Below are 13,840 nucleotides of genomic sequence, written 5' to 3'. Positions count from 1 at the left end.
GCGGGCATGTGACAGGCACCTGCATGCTCCGTGTCTTGTTTGAAAATGAAAACAAAACATAAAATTGGTCTGGAAGGAAATGCATCGGCTACATCGCCCCAGTGCTTGAGACCTGGGGTGATTTCGTTTCCTTCCTTTTGTCTGTCTGAAACGTCTAAGGTTTCCGCAATGAGCAAGCAGCATCTGCCGCATGCAGACGAAGGCACGGTTAAGGCAAGACGCAGGCAGCGGGGCCGCCGGGCCTTATCCCCGCGGAGCCCGCAGGGAAGGAAAACCGGAAGAGGAGAGCTCTCCGTGTGAGCATGGCCCACTTGGGTGTCCACTTCCCCCATCTCTCTGCCCCCTTCTTCTCGATGCCACCACTGACATGGGCAAGACCCCCAACCCCACGCAGGGGTGACAGGGACCCGAATGCAGGACACGCTCCCCCTTAGTTTTACCGCCTTCGACCGCAGTGTCTGAGTTGGAAGGGACTGTCGGGAGCACCCTTTCCGATCCCTTTCGTGAGGAGGGAAACTGAGGCAAAGAGGGAGGGACTGGTCTTTAGGGAGGGGCCCCAGGCCCCCTGCAGCTCCCCTTCCGTCACGCTGACTCACGTACGTGACAGCACATACTGTCACTGACGTGTCAGAATGGCAGAGTGGCACCATCTACCTGCTCTCTGTGTGGGGACATGCCTGTCCTATACGGCCTTGCAGGTAACAAGCATCTTACCAGCCCGGTGGGTTTTTAAAAATTTTTAATTTAATTTAATTAATGTATTTTTTGCCACCTGGAATCGCATGGGGGCATCATCAAGAGTGAAGCTAGAATTTATTTATTTATTTTCAACGCGCTGCGGACCAACACAGCACCATCACACACCCCTTCATTCACCAACTGTTTCTGCAGGGTTACTGTGTTGCCGGGCAGGTCTGTGGGAGACTGGCGTTATCACACAAAGCCCAGGGAGATGGTGCCCCGTGCACCTGTCAAAACACACGGCAGCCACTTGCACTACCTGGTCATTTCCGAAAGAACGCCTCATTTAGACAAGGGGGGGGGTCTTTGCACCCACTGAGTCTGTTCTATGCTAGCAAGAGCTACAGAACAGAAGGATCCCCATTCACGGGGAGTGACTCCGAAGACAGGCAGAAAAAAAGAAAACCACGCGGCACTGAGGGAAAAAAGAATTTTTTTTATTAATCTTTCTTTTTAGAAAAGTTGATTTTTTGTGGGTTTTTTTGTGATTTTTTTTAGGTAAACCTCTTTCTGCTTCCCCTCCCTTGCTCTGCCCACCCTCCTCTTAAAAATATAAAAATGTCCAGCCCCAGATAACTAGAGTACAATAAATAAACAGTAAACACAAAAACATACTTTATTTGTTTCTTCTTTATACAAAATAAGGAAACTAGAAGCGTCCAACTTCCAAAAAAGTATAATACTGTACATCCTGACGACCCAGCCTCCAGGCCCGGGGTCTGTGGGCCAGGGCCCAGAAATCTTGGCGCCTTGCCCCGGGGGGCAGAGCAGGATGGGTGAGTACTCGGGTCTGGCCCGGACCCCCGGGCCCCCCAAAAATGTCAATGGAATGAAGGAGGGGCTGGTCTGGCCCAGAGCGGGCTGGCAACGTTCGGACTGTCCCCCCTTCCTGGAAAAGCTGACCTTGAGCCCGGAGAGTGGCCACCAGGGGGCGCCAACGCGCAGGTGGATGGGCCTTCTTCCCCGCGACACCCGCGTTCCGGCGTGTGGCTCGGTCACTCTCTCCATGTTCTCCGCCTGGCGCTCTCTCCATCTCTCCTCGTTCCCTCATTTCGCTCCCTTTCCTCTCTCCCTCCAATCTCTTTCCTTACCGTCTCGTTTGAAACACGAGGGGAAAGCAGAGTGAGAAATAAGATGCCAACAATGCCAGTCGGATGGCGAGGGCGGGGGCGCGCGGGGGGGGGAGGTGCGCGGAATGCGACCCCGCCCCTTGGCCTCGACCCTCTCTTGGTCCAAAGAGGTGGCGGGTGGGGGGTCGCGGGAAGTCTGGAGCGTGCTTGAGATCTCTCGACCCTCTGCAGGATGGACTTTGGTCCCAAGGAATGGCTCGCGGCTGCCAGGAGAGCGCTGGCGCAGGGACGGGAGTCCCGGAGAGCCCGCGGGGTGGCGGTGGGGGTCGCCCCCGCGGCGTTGCGCAGCCGAGGAGCGGCTGCGGGTTGCGCGTGGACCGAGAGAGAACCCCTGAGGGGGCTCCAGGCCGCCATGGGCGGGCGTTCTGGTGTGGGGAGGCTGCGTCCCGGGGGGCGAGGCCCGGGCCGGTGGCCTTACCACACGGCGGCCTCGTTGAGCTCGGGGTTGGGGTGCGACAGGGGTCCGCTGTAGCCGCTGGCGCCGCTCATGGGGAAAGGCGGGCTGGGTCCCCCGCTGAACACCTCGCCCGGCAGGGGGTGCAGCGCACCCGGCAGGCCCGGCTCCGGGCTCGGCGTGTCCGGGTGCGAGATCATGTCGGTGAACCTGGGGTTGTCGGCCGCGTGCGGCCCCGCCAGCGGCGGCTCCAGGGCACCCAGCGGCGTCGAGCCGGGCCCGGAGGCGGCCAAGAAGCTCGAGTCAGCCGGGGACTGCGCCTGTGACGGCGGGCCGTGTGCAAAGAAGTCATAGTTGCTTCCTGGCGCGTAGTAGTCGCCTTGGTAGTCTGCGGGAGGGGGGGAGGGAGGAGACAGGGAGAGCGTGAGAGATGCGGGGCGCAGTGAGAACCTCGGGGAACCGGGACCCGGGAGACGCGGCTGGAGGTGGGCGAGCCTGGTTGGGGCCGCCCGCAGAGGGCGTTAATGGGGGGACAGGGAGACACCGACTGGAGGTTAGAGCCCCGCGGAGAGGGAGGCCCCGCGGAAGCCTGGGAGACGCAGACCCAGGGGTCCGGATCTGGAGGGGGACCGTGAGAGCGGAGGAAAAGGGAGAGACTCGAATGTGGGAGACACAGCCGGAGGGATGCGGACTGCGGTGGGGAGTCCCCGGGCTCCCGGAGGTGGAGAGAGACGCGGGGACAGGGTCTCAGAGTTGGTGGGAGATGCGCAGGGAGCGAGGGGAGCGGAAACCACGGGAGAGATCGGCAGAGGGCAGAGAGGGCAGAGTGAACGGGGCCGAGGAGGGGGCTGAGCCGCCAGGCCCCAGAGTCACAGCCACGGGGTGCAAGACGAGGAAAGAGACCCAGAGGCCGGCGCGGGAGAGACTGGGAACCCGCAGAGCACATGTGGGAAGCCCAGCGAGAGACCCAAGCACAAGACCAAGGGTCGGGAGAGACAGATGCTCCCAGAGACGGGGAGACGTGTCCGAGAGAAGGCCAGACACGCGGAGAGGAGCGAGGGGGCGGTGCGGGGGCGACAGAGACCGGAGCGCCCACGGTTGAGGCCCTGCCGCGGCCAGGCTGGGAGCCGCGCCGCATCCGCCGCAGCAGCGAGAAGGGGCGGGCTCCGCACCCCGACCCTCCCCCTCTGCGCCCCAGCCCTGCGGCCGCCCAGGAGAATGTCCAGGTTGTCTGACCGTTTGCACCCATGTTACCTCGCCTGGAACCCAGAAAGCTGAGCCCCAGCGCCTGGGGAGACCAGGAGGAGGAGGAGGACCCGCCATTCTCTGGGTCATGTTCAGAGTTCCGTGGGGGCACCCGGGGAAAGGCTGGGCCCTCCAGTCTCACTCCGCGGTGGGCTGGCCGGGACACCCAAGGTCTGAAGCATCTGGGAACACGGGGCTCTTCTGAGAATCTGGGGGACAGATGTGGGCCCTCTTTCCCGAAACACGCACAAAATTGTGTTCTGCCCACAAATTCAGGAGACCCGGACTCCAGCCTGCCCGTCCTCAACAAATGGTCTCTGGCCTTCGCTCAAGGCCCACACACCCCCGGGCCCTTGCGGACAACCCGCTCCTCCCCACCCCAGGTCAGCCCCTGAAGGACTGGGGTGTGGGACCCCGCGAAGGGAGCACCTTGTAGCCCCGCACTGGTGGCAATAACCCGCTTTGTACGGCGGGAAAACCAGCGCGCCGGGCGGCTGGAGTCTCCTCGGCAAACCCACCACCCCTGCTTCGTCCTGGGGGCTCCGTCCGCGGACAAGTCCCGGCCGCCCCCGGCCACCCCTCCCCTCCCCTCTCCACACCCCGAAATCAGTCCAAACGGAGGTGTCCAGAGGGGAGGCTTGGAGATGATTTAGGCAACAGCTAAACACGGTCGCCAGTTACTTTTTAAGAACCACTCCTTCCATTCTCGGCGAAACGGAAGCACAAGGTTGGAAGCGCGAATACGGGGCCCCCGAGGGACTGGGATGGGGGCCGGCCAGGGCCCGCAGCGAGCGGGTCCGCCGGCGAGGACCGCGGCCCCCGCGCGGAGCGCGCCGCCTCCGCCCATATGGCGGCCGGGCCGGAGGTAATTGGAACAAACGCCGTCTGAAAAGGGCACAAAAGCCGCAGCTGGGGCTTTGTCCGCGCTCCCACGGGGAGCCGCCGGCCCGCCGCCCGGCCCCTTTCTCGCCCGCTGCCGGCCGCCGCCGCCGCCGCCGCCGGGATGTCCCAGCGCGGATTAGGCGGGGCTGCCTCACCGCGGTTGGGGGGCCTGCCCCTCCCCCCCAGTCCGGGGGGAGAGGGGGCCCCCGCGCGTCCAGGTCCCAACCCCAGCCAGCGGACGCCCGGTTAAAGGCGGCGGCGGCGGCAGGACGGGAGGGGGCTCCGTGTCCCGGGGAAGCCTCGGTTAAGGATCCGGGCGGGGAGAAAATGTCCGAAGGGCACCGCCCCGTCACCTCGGGCGATTTTGTGCGGAAGGAGACAAAGTCCGGTGGAGAGGACCCCAGAGCCGAGACCCTAGGGCGGTCCGCTGCCCGGGCTGCCCTGGGCATCTGCGGCCCCACCCCCTGGGCCCTGACATCACAGGGTCTCTCCCTCCAAAACACAGCCACACATTTTGCGCACAATTTCTAGGGACCGTGGCCAGACCCGAAAATCGAACCTCGCAACCCTGCGAATGTAGCAAGGCCGGCACCTACTTTCGTGCGTCTCGCGTGCGCGCGAGGCCTCGCCCTCACTCTTCTAAGAGCAGTCGCTTCTCCCCACACTGAGCTACTAGCCCCTCCAACCCCCGCAGGCCTATGGCGCTGGGCAACTCAGAGCAGAGACCCCCCTCTGGTAGAGGGGCTCCCCAAATTCAGAGGCTCAGGAAACACAGACGGTGGTGCGGGCCTCGAGCCCACACGCCTGGGAAGTGGAGGTCGGTGAGCAAATGCTGAGAAGCCCCAGCGCACAGGGAGTCCGCAAACCCCTTGGTGGGGGCGCTGGGACGGGTCGCCGCCAAGCCAGTGGGAGGAGATGAAGGGGTGGGGAGAAGGACAGGGGGAGGGGGTCGGGGTGGAGAAAGGGAAGGGGCTGGCCGAGATGAAAGTTCACCCGGGCCGGAGCCTGGTGACGTCAACGGCAGAATTGCTCTCCGCAAACTCCTGCTGCCCGGCCCTGCAGCCCCCGAGGCAGGGAGTGGATAAACTGGGTGGACCCGATCCTCGAGCCCCCAGCCTCCACTACATGCTGCTCTGCTTGGGGCTGGAGTCCCGCCCAGAGCGGGGCTCTGGGCCACTGGCGCCAGAGGCCGTGTGCCCAGGCCCCGCAGCCGCAGAACCCGAGTTGAGTCGACGCCCTGGTCGCCGGCGAGCGGGCGGAGGGGTACAGTGCCTCATCCCTCCGCCCCTCCCGCCGGCACTGCCCTCCCCGCGCCGGAGTTCCCGCAGTGTCCAGCACACCCGGCTGCAGGCGAGGGCGCGGGTCCGCTGCGTGTCCCGTGGGTGTGGGGGCAGGGTGCGTGTGGACTTGTGAGTGGCGGACTTGGAATGACGGGTGGGAGTGCGCGAGCCAGTGGACCTCCCGGGGTGTACTTGTCAGTCAGTGTATCTCGGGTCGAGGGACCCTGTGGGTGGTCACGTGTGATCCTGTGCCTAGATTTGTGTCCCCGGGGTCTCTGAGCTGGAGTGTGTGCGCGAGGGAGGGTGCCCACGTGTCCCGTGTGGGTGTGTGTGGCTGCTTGTCTGATGGTGTGTGTTACTGCCCAGGTGTCTCTGACTTTGCATCCAGGAAGAGTGTGTGTGTGTGTGTGTGTGTGTGTGTGAAGGTGTGTCCGTTATTGTCCTGCGTGGAGAGAAGGGAGGGAGGGGGTTCCTGGGCAGCTCAGAGCTGGGCATCGGCTCTGCGCCCTCGGCCCCCAGAAAGGACGAGGGCCTCGGTGTGGGGCAGAGCATCGCGGGTCCCCTTACCTCCATAGTAGGTGTACGGAGTGGACCCCAACATTTCAGACTCGTCCAAGCGGCCACCCAGCGGACGCATGCGCCTCGGACTCCGGAAGAAGGCGTGTCTCCGGGCGCCCAGGGCGCTCAGCTGTTTCATCCTGCGCTCTTTGGACCGCCGGTTCTGGAACCACACCTGGGACGGAGGAGGGGGCTGTGAGCTCCGTTGTGTGTGTGTGTGGGGGGGGGGTCCTCTCCCTGCCTGGGCTGCTCCCCCTGGGTCCTAGCGCCTCCCTCCTCCAAGACTGTCCTGAGAGTGGGGGTTGGGGGGGGGGGTGGCCGGATTAGGCCAGAGGGGTGGAGAGGGGCCTCGGTGAACCAGCCAAGGGTGAAGGATTTCGCGGACCCTTGGGGCGACTCATAAAGACTTGAGCTTCCTGGTCCTCACCCGCCCGCGGTCTGACGGCTTTATAAAAGCCTCCTGCCCGGCCTGGCTCTGGACTGGGCCCCCGGCTTCCCAGCCGGACTCTGGCCAGAGCCGCTTGTCTGTCTGTCGGCCCGAGCACTGGGGCAGGGAGGAGGCACGTGAGGGACTTCGCCTCCTCCTCTGCTAAGGAGGTGATTGGACGGGAGGGGCCTGCCCCAGCACGGCTTACAGCCCTCCTGGAACCGGCCGCGGGGAGATCCCGAGAGGCGAAGTGGCCGGAGACTTTGGCTAAGAAAGAGTCTGACCAGCCGGCCCCGGCCTGCAGCGCACATCTGCCCCTACAACCGGAATGGAAATCGGGCGCAGAGCGGGGTGCGACGCTCCTCCGAGCCTCCCAGCTCCGGGACGCTGCGGGCTGGGCAAGGGGGCCGGGTGCCCCGGCTTGGGCCGCACCTGGATGACACGCATGTTGAGACCCGTCTCCTGCGCCAGCTGCTCGCGGATGTGGCGCGTGGGTTTGGGTGTGGCGGCGAAGGCGGCCTTGAGCGTCTCCAGCTGCTTGGCCTTGATGGTGGTGCGCGGGCCGCGCCGCTTGGTGCCCGAGTTCTGCTCCTCGTTCTCGTTGTTGGCCGTCTCCTTGTCCGACGACGTGGAGTTGTCCGTCTCCTTGGGGTCGTCCTGGAGTGGGTCCTGGAGGTCCGGGGACAAACTGCGGTCCGTACAGGACGACACTACAGGCGGACGGAACGGGAAGGGGACAGCAGCGTGAGCGGGCGGGGAGCCCCGAGGCCTCTCCGACCGGGGAGCCGGTTCTAGCTGGCCCCGGCCACCGCGGGCTGAGCTGGGGTCCCTCCCAAACCAGGCCGCAGCCCCTCCCCCAGGGCCAGGTGCCCGCCCCCTCCCTCCCTCCGGGCGGGCTGGGCCTCGGGAGGGGCCTTTCTCTACCCTTCTCTGCACTTTTCTCAGATCGCCTGGGTAAGGAGAGGCACGCCCTCGGAAGAGCCAGGCCTTCTCCGAGAGGGGCCGGAAGGAGGGTGCAGATGCCCTCGGGGCCTGGGATCTTCCCTTTCCTTCTCTCCTTCCAGTCAGTGGCCTCCCAGAGCGGGTAGAAAGGACCAGGAGCTCCAAAAAGGAGCACGAGGAAATCGCCCGGATTCCAATCGGACAAGGTGGCAACTTGCAAAAAAAGGCTCCTGAGCTGGGGACAGCGGGGAGGGAAGGAGCTGGTGTCCCGGCGTCCTGGGGACTGACTGGCTGGGAACGCCGCGTCTCCCCCCCCAGCACCCAGCTCCGGCCTCGCCCGAGGCCTGCCCGGCGGGTGGCCGGGAGTGGAGAGCTGGGGGTGGGCACAGAGGAGAGCGCCAGGCCGGGCCAGGCGGCAGGGGCGGAGCCCCCTACCTGAGTTGAGGCTCCCCTCCTTGAGGCTGGACGAGCTCAGGTAGTCCTCCTTGCACACGAACTTGTTCTCGTCGATGACGTAGAGCTCCTCGCCCGTGGACAGCTGCTTGTTGCACACCATGCAGGTGAAGCAGTTGAGGTGGAAGACTTTGCTGCGGGCCTTGCGCACCAGGTCGCTGGGCGAGATGCCTTGCGCGCAGCCCGCGCACTTAGTGCCGAAGCGCCTGCGGACACGGCGCAGCCGGTCAGCCGCGGCAGCGCGAGGGCCCGGCCTCCCCAGCCCCTCGCCGCTGCCCACGCTCCCTAGCTTCCAAGAAGTCTCCTCTTCCACATTTGCCCAGTGAGACCCCAATCCGGTGCTCCCTAGCGGAGCGCAAGTGAGACAAACCTCCTGGGCCCTTCTTGGGACTGGGACCGGTGTGCCTCCTTCAGGTTTGTTTGCACCCCACTGGGCTCAGAGCACTGGGCACCGCCTTCGGCCAGGCAGAGGGCCCAGAGCGCTCCAAGCTGCTCCCCGCACCCCCACAACCGTCTGGGATGCTCAAGGCAAACGGGCCTCTCCAGGTCACTGAGGCTTTTTTACGCCAGCCAGGCAGGATGTGGACCACTTCTTGGCTTTGCCTCCTGGGTCCTTTCCAGTCCGCTGGGGCCCAGCAAGGACCCGTCGGCCTAACGGGCGGGTTCTAGCGACGGGGCGGGGAGCCCCTCTCCTGCCCTGCACCTGAGCAGAAAGGAGGGGACCTTCTGCTGCTTCCCAGCACCACCCACACTGGAAGCTCCCAGCCCCCACGCTGGGACACACCAGAGCTGGCCAGGAGCCTGTGAGCAGCAGGGCCCCAGAACAGTGGAGTCTGAGGAGCCAGGACCAGACCGCGGCTCCAGCCCTCCCCCAAAGCCCTGGCCCCGGCAGGCAGCGGGAGAATGTGCCCAGAAGGCAACCTACACCTGCAAGGCCAGCACGCAGACTGCTCACATCCCCCCCGCCCCCCACCTTCTCCACGTTCCTGGTCTACATCCTTTTCTCTTTTTCCCTCTTCGAGTGCAGGGAGAAGGCCAGCCTCCTCCGGAGTGGGTGGTGCAGAGGAGCACTAGTAGGGGTGAGGGGCAGGCCAGGGGTGGGGGGAGGGAGAGCGGCCAGGACTTTGGGGCCCCACCTCTTCCCACACCCAGGTCTCTAAACAGGGCGAATTTGGGTGACGTTGATGTAGTGAGGGCATTAGAAGCCATAAGTCACTTTTGGCCTTATCCAGCGAGCGTAATTGGCCATATGTACCTTATCAAAAATCATTAGGCGCTCTGCAAGCATCGCCACATTAGGGACCTCAGTTCCCCCGGCCCGGGAGTTTACACGTGTAGGGGCGCGGCTGACATTTTCTCCTATTCAAATTCCCCAGCGCCGGGCGGCTGGGGCAGGCGGGCGGCCGCGCTCCGCGGTGTTCATCACGCCCCCCTTCCCTGGGCGCCGGAATTTGCACTCACAAAGCCCGCTCTCCGGCGCTGGGTGGGAGCCGGCGGGGGCTGAGCTGCCGAAATCCCCACAGCCTCCGGGCCACATTTCGGCAATTCCCACCCCGGGGAAACTGAGGCTCAGAGAAGGGATCACACCCCCGGCCTGCCTCCTGTGGGCAGCCAGGAGGAGGTGACACAGCCCAGGGCTAGACCCCCGAGGTCCTAATTCTCTGCTCGGATGTCGTTGCTACTTTTCAACATGGGAGAAAATATTTCAGGGGCTGGGTGAGGGCAGGAGGAGGTAAAGGTTTCCCTCCCCTCCGCCTCAGAGGACACTGTGCCCGCAGAGCCCTCTCTGCAGCTGGGAAGTTTGTGTGTGTTCAGCAGGGATCTGAGACCCCGGCTCGCACTACCACAAGGGCAGCCCCCGGGCCAATGTACTTGCCTGGGGGGGAGAAGCCGCCAGCCACCCCTAACTTTGCAAAAAGCTTTCCTCTCTCCGAAACGGGCTTGCAGCTTCCACCCTGGAACTGGAGCCGCGGGGGAAGGAGCAGAGGCCGGAGGGGAGCAAGTTTGTCGGGTCTTCCTTCCCTGCTGCACCTCCCAGCCGTGCCGGCCTGGAGGAGCAGCCATGAGGCAGAGAAGCAGCTACCCTTTTGCTCCGCCCGGGGTCGGGTTCTTTCCTTGACCAAGGACAGGGGAGAGCAGGGGGCTGTCCCGCTCCCCGTTTGAGCCGGTGAGCCCAGGAGCCCGCGAGGGGGTCTCGTGGTTTCCCCTTCCCCGGCGCCCCCACGGAGCGCGCGCAGGCTGGGCGCACAGGCTGCACGGCCTCTTACCTGAAGAAGTCATTTTTGCAGTAGAGCTTGCCCTCGCGCGAGAAGCACTTCTCCGAGAGGTTGGTCTTGCACTCGCAGCACTGAACGCATTTGATGTGCCACGCGCGGTCCAGCACGTTCAGCAGAAAGCGGTCGAGGATGGGCCGCTCGCAGCCGGCACAGTGCACCATCATAGCCCCGCGCCCCGGCGGCTCGGGCCGCCTCGCCCTCCCTTTGGGCCCCCGGCCCTCGGGCCCCGGGCCCACCGCTGCGCTCCGCCTCTCCTCTGGGCTGCCGCCGGGCGAGTCCGGTCCGGACCAAGACTCAGCGGGTCAAGTCCTTGGGTGATGGCTGGCCTGGCGCCGGGCCGCCCGGGCTGCGGTGGGGAGTGGTGGCGTTCACAGCCTCATGCCCCGGGCCGCGCGCCCCAGCGCTGGTTACGAGCTCCCCCAGGTGTCTCGGGTGGCTGCTGGCCTCGGCGCTGCTGAGCGGCTTTCCCCGGTGGCGGAGGCGCCGGCACTTTCCCCCACTTTCAAGCGGTCCAGATCCTCATCTTTGTCTGGCCGCCGCCTAATTCGCGCATCCTTATTCAGATTTGGTGACGTGGCGCAGCACGTAGGGGGCCCGCCGGCCAATGGGTGCGCGGTGGCCATGGCAACCTCTTAAATTTATAGCATATCTAAATTGGCTACAGCGTTGCGGTCCGGACAGAGCAAAAAAAACAAGGCATCAGTATTGTTGAGTATTAGCTTGTACCTGGTTCGGAGGCGAAGTGAGTATTTACCTTTCAGTGGGGGGCCGGGGCCGGGGGCCGCGGGATCTGAAAACTGCTTCTCTCTTCCTCTCTCTCTCTCTCTCTCCCCTCACAAATATTTGGGGGCCAGGATTCCTGGGCCTAGTGGGGGAGGGACCCTCACCCCCTTCGCCGTCCCGGCAACTTGCAGAAGTTGCCGGATGGCCGCCGCGCGCTCTTCACCCGCCTTCTGTCTTCCCAGCCCAGCCCGCCCGGATCGGAGTCCCTCTCCCTTGCGCGTCGCGGGGCTCTGCGCCTTGGAGCCACGACAGAGCAGTTCAAGGGGCTCCCGGAGCTGGGCCGGATTCTTTTGTCATACATGGGGCTAGGGCCCAGGAGGCCCTGGGGGGCGGGGAGGGGGGGAGAGAGAGAGAGAGAGAGTGAGAGAGAGAGAATGGAGGTCATTAGGCTTGCATATCTTTCCCGGTAAACAGGCCCAGGTCCACGTCGGCGGGGGTGGGAATGTGGGGGGTGCGCGGGGGGGGGGCTGTTATCTGGCCTGGTCCGGGACCCTGGAATTTCAGGTCTGAGTGCGTCGCCCACGGGGCTCCGGAAGAGATGTGTGTGTGGGGGAGGGTGTACGGGGCCCACGAGTTTTCCCGAAGCCAGCTCAGAGGTGGCCTCACCGCGTCTCTCTTTTCCTTGCTGCACTTGTAAGATCCCCGCTAAGCCGGGCCCGGGCACCGCACCACGGAGGCAGGGGACGTGACTGAGTGGACTGTGCTTGGCCAGATGGGTGTGCAAATTCGAGCTCTCAGAGGGTGCAGGAATAGGCCCGCGGGGCGCCGAGGGTCTGGGGGAGTATGGGGGTGCCCGCAGGTGTGCGTGTGGAGCGCGGTGTAGGTGTGGGTGTGGGGAGACGGAGGGAGAGGGTCAGGCCTCTTTTTCCAAGGGGCTGACCCGAGACTGGGCGCTCTGGTGCAGCGGGAGGTGGGCGGGGATTTTCCATCCTGCTCCCCGCAGCCGGCTGCGGGCGGCCAGGGAGGGTAGGCCCAGGGCCCCGGCGGCAGCCAGGGGAGCGCGTGTTTGCACAGAGACGGGCTGTGCGCGAGCGTCCGGGTGCGTTTACCGACCTTGTTCGTGCGTCTTTGAGAGGTGCATTTTTGCCTCTGTCTATGGCTAGGAATCCATCATGTGAGTACGGTCTGGTGTGTGTGTGTGTGTGTGTGTGTGTGTGTGTGTGTTGGCCCTTGTGTGGGTTCTGCTAATGGTTGTGTGTTTTAGTCTGTGCACGCCTGTTTGTGTTGGGCTGCGTCTCTGCTGACTCGTGGCCACGTGAATGGGAGGGGGGCTCGTGTGTGCGACTGTGTTTGCGTGAGATTATTTGTGGATGTGTGAGCTAATACCCGTGTGGAAAGGGGCTTTTTTGAACATCCGAATGGGTGCGTCTGTGTGTAGGTGAGCGTGTGTGGCCGTGACTGGGTGGGTTTGTAAGTGTGGAGCGCTGTGGCTCTGGGTGGTGGGCCACCTGTGTGTCACACGTGTGGGGACCTGCACAGATAGCAGCATTTTTGTTTACAAGACTCCTGTAGGGTTTTTTTTTGGGGGGGGAGGGTAATATTTGTGTGTGTGCCTGCGTGCTCCTAACAGTTCTTTGCCTTTGTGGATTTAAAGGAGAGCAGGGCTCGTGGGTGCCTCTGTTGGGGCAGGTGGCGGAAGCACAGACCCTCACATCTTTCCCTGTTCCTCCCCAGGTCTAGCGTTGTCCCCCAGGCTCTAGGGGAGGTCATCTGGCTGGGGACAGGGAACTAACAGATGTGGGCACCGGCTGGGGCATTGACCCACGAGCCAGGCCTCTGAAAAGGGGTCCCCAGCTCGGGCAGCTTCTGCCTGAGGCCGCTGCTCCTCCACCTTCCAGCTCGCGGAAGGACAGGTCTCCACGCAGCACGGCGGTGTCGCCGTGTCCAGCCAGGCTGGGGCAGGAGCAAGAAGAATGGGGCTCACCCGGCCACCCAGGCCCCACTGGCAGAGCTCCAGGGGCTCCACAGAAAACTGCGGTTGCTGGCTGTGCCCGGCCCTACCCGCCCCCTGGGGCATGGAGGGTCCTTGAGGGAAGCAAGAAGGGGGGGGGGGGAGAGAGGCGCCCAGGCGGCGGCAGCGGGGCAAACCGCCCTGTGTCTCCTCTCTGCCTTTGTCTCGCTGGGGTCTCCCTGTCTCTCCTGAGTTCTCTCACATCTGTTTTCCTTTCTTCTTAGGTTCGGCCTCTGTTCCCTTTCTGGTTCCTCTTCCCTCTGCTTCTCCACCCCCGTCATTCTCGATTTCACTCTGTTTTTATTTCCCTCCCTCTGCCTTTCTGCTGGGCGTCCATACTCAGCGCCCAGTCCCTGTCCTTGCGATGCACGAGTCTCAGCGGCGGGCACTGTGCAGATTTTGGGGTGCAGGAGGGACAACGCGTACAGTCATCAGAAGGTTCCCCCATCGGATGGCCTCTGGGCGGGGCACACTGAGCCCACCTTGGCCCAGCTGCCCCCACCCCCCCAGCTGAGCATCTGAAGAACTGGTCTGCCCGTTCGTCCCAGCCCCTGCTTTGTCTGCCTGGCCCATGGCTCTGCCACGGACAAACCCACCCGCATTCACCTCCTGCGTGAGCTTACCCGCCCGCCAGTGCACAGGCAGGGCCCGGCGGCTGCGGTGCCAGGCCGGGATGGGAGCAGAATCGGGGGCCAGTCACCGGGGCTGAGTGTCCCATTGCCGGAGGTGAGGGCGGGCTCCTCGTCCAGAAGCCCCGGTCTGGCCTTCCGAATTTATC

At 64.3% G+C, this 13,840-nt stretch overlaps 1 protein-coding gene across 1 annotated transcript; it reads right to left on the bottom strand.

The window, feature by feature from the left end:
* Window positions 1-2,285: 2,285 nt before the first annotated feature.
* LHX5 (LIM homeobox 5) lies at window positions 2,286-10,492 on the bottom strand. The gene is made up of 5 exons (XM_045845648.1): window positions 10,320-10,492; window positions 8,035-8,258; window positions 7,090-7,367; window positions 6,240-6,405; window positions 2,286-2,653 (listed from the first exon to the last, which is right to left on the bottom strand). Exons 1-5 carry the CDS (start codon window positions 10,490-10,492, stop codon window positions 2,286-2,288), a joined length of 1,209 nt encoding a protein of 402 aa, XP_045701604.1.
* Window positions 10,493-13,840: the final 3,348 nt, after the last annotated feature.

This window comes from Phyllostomus hastatus, unplaced genomic scaffold, assembly GCF_019186645.2.
Source record: "Phyllostomus hastatus isolate PE091 unplaced genomic scaffold, TTU_PhHast_1.1 phas_contig_1162, whole genome shotgun sequence".
Lineage (NCBI taxonomy): Eukaryota > Metazoa > Chordata > Mammalia > Chiroptera > Phyllostomidae > Phyllostomus > Phyllostomus hastatus.
This window is presented reverse-complemented; position numbering and strand designations above follow the sequence as displayed.

Bases quoted from the DNA above. Each gene is read 5' to 3' on its own strand.
- LHX5 (XM_045845648.1), bottom strand. From the start codon at position 10,492: ATGATGGTGCACTGTGCCGGCTGCGAGCGGCCCATCCTCGACCGCTTT. The intron at 8,259-10,319 runs GTAAGAGGCCGT...CCGTGTCCGCAG, and splicing joins TGCAAAAATGACTTCTTCAG to GCGCTTCGGCACTAAGTGCG. The intron at 2,654-6,239 runs GTAAGGGGACCC...CCCCTCCCGCAG, and splicing joins TCCGTACACCTACTATGGAG to ACTACCAAGGCGACTACTAC.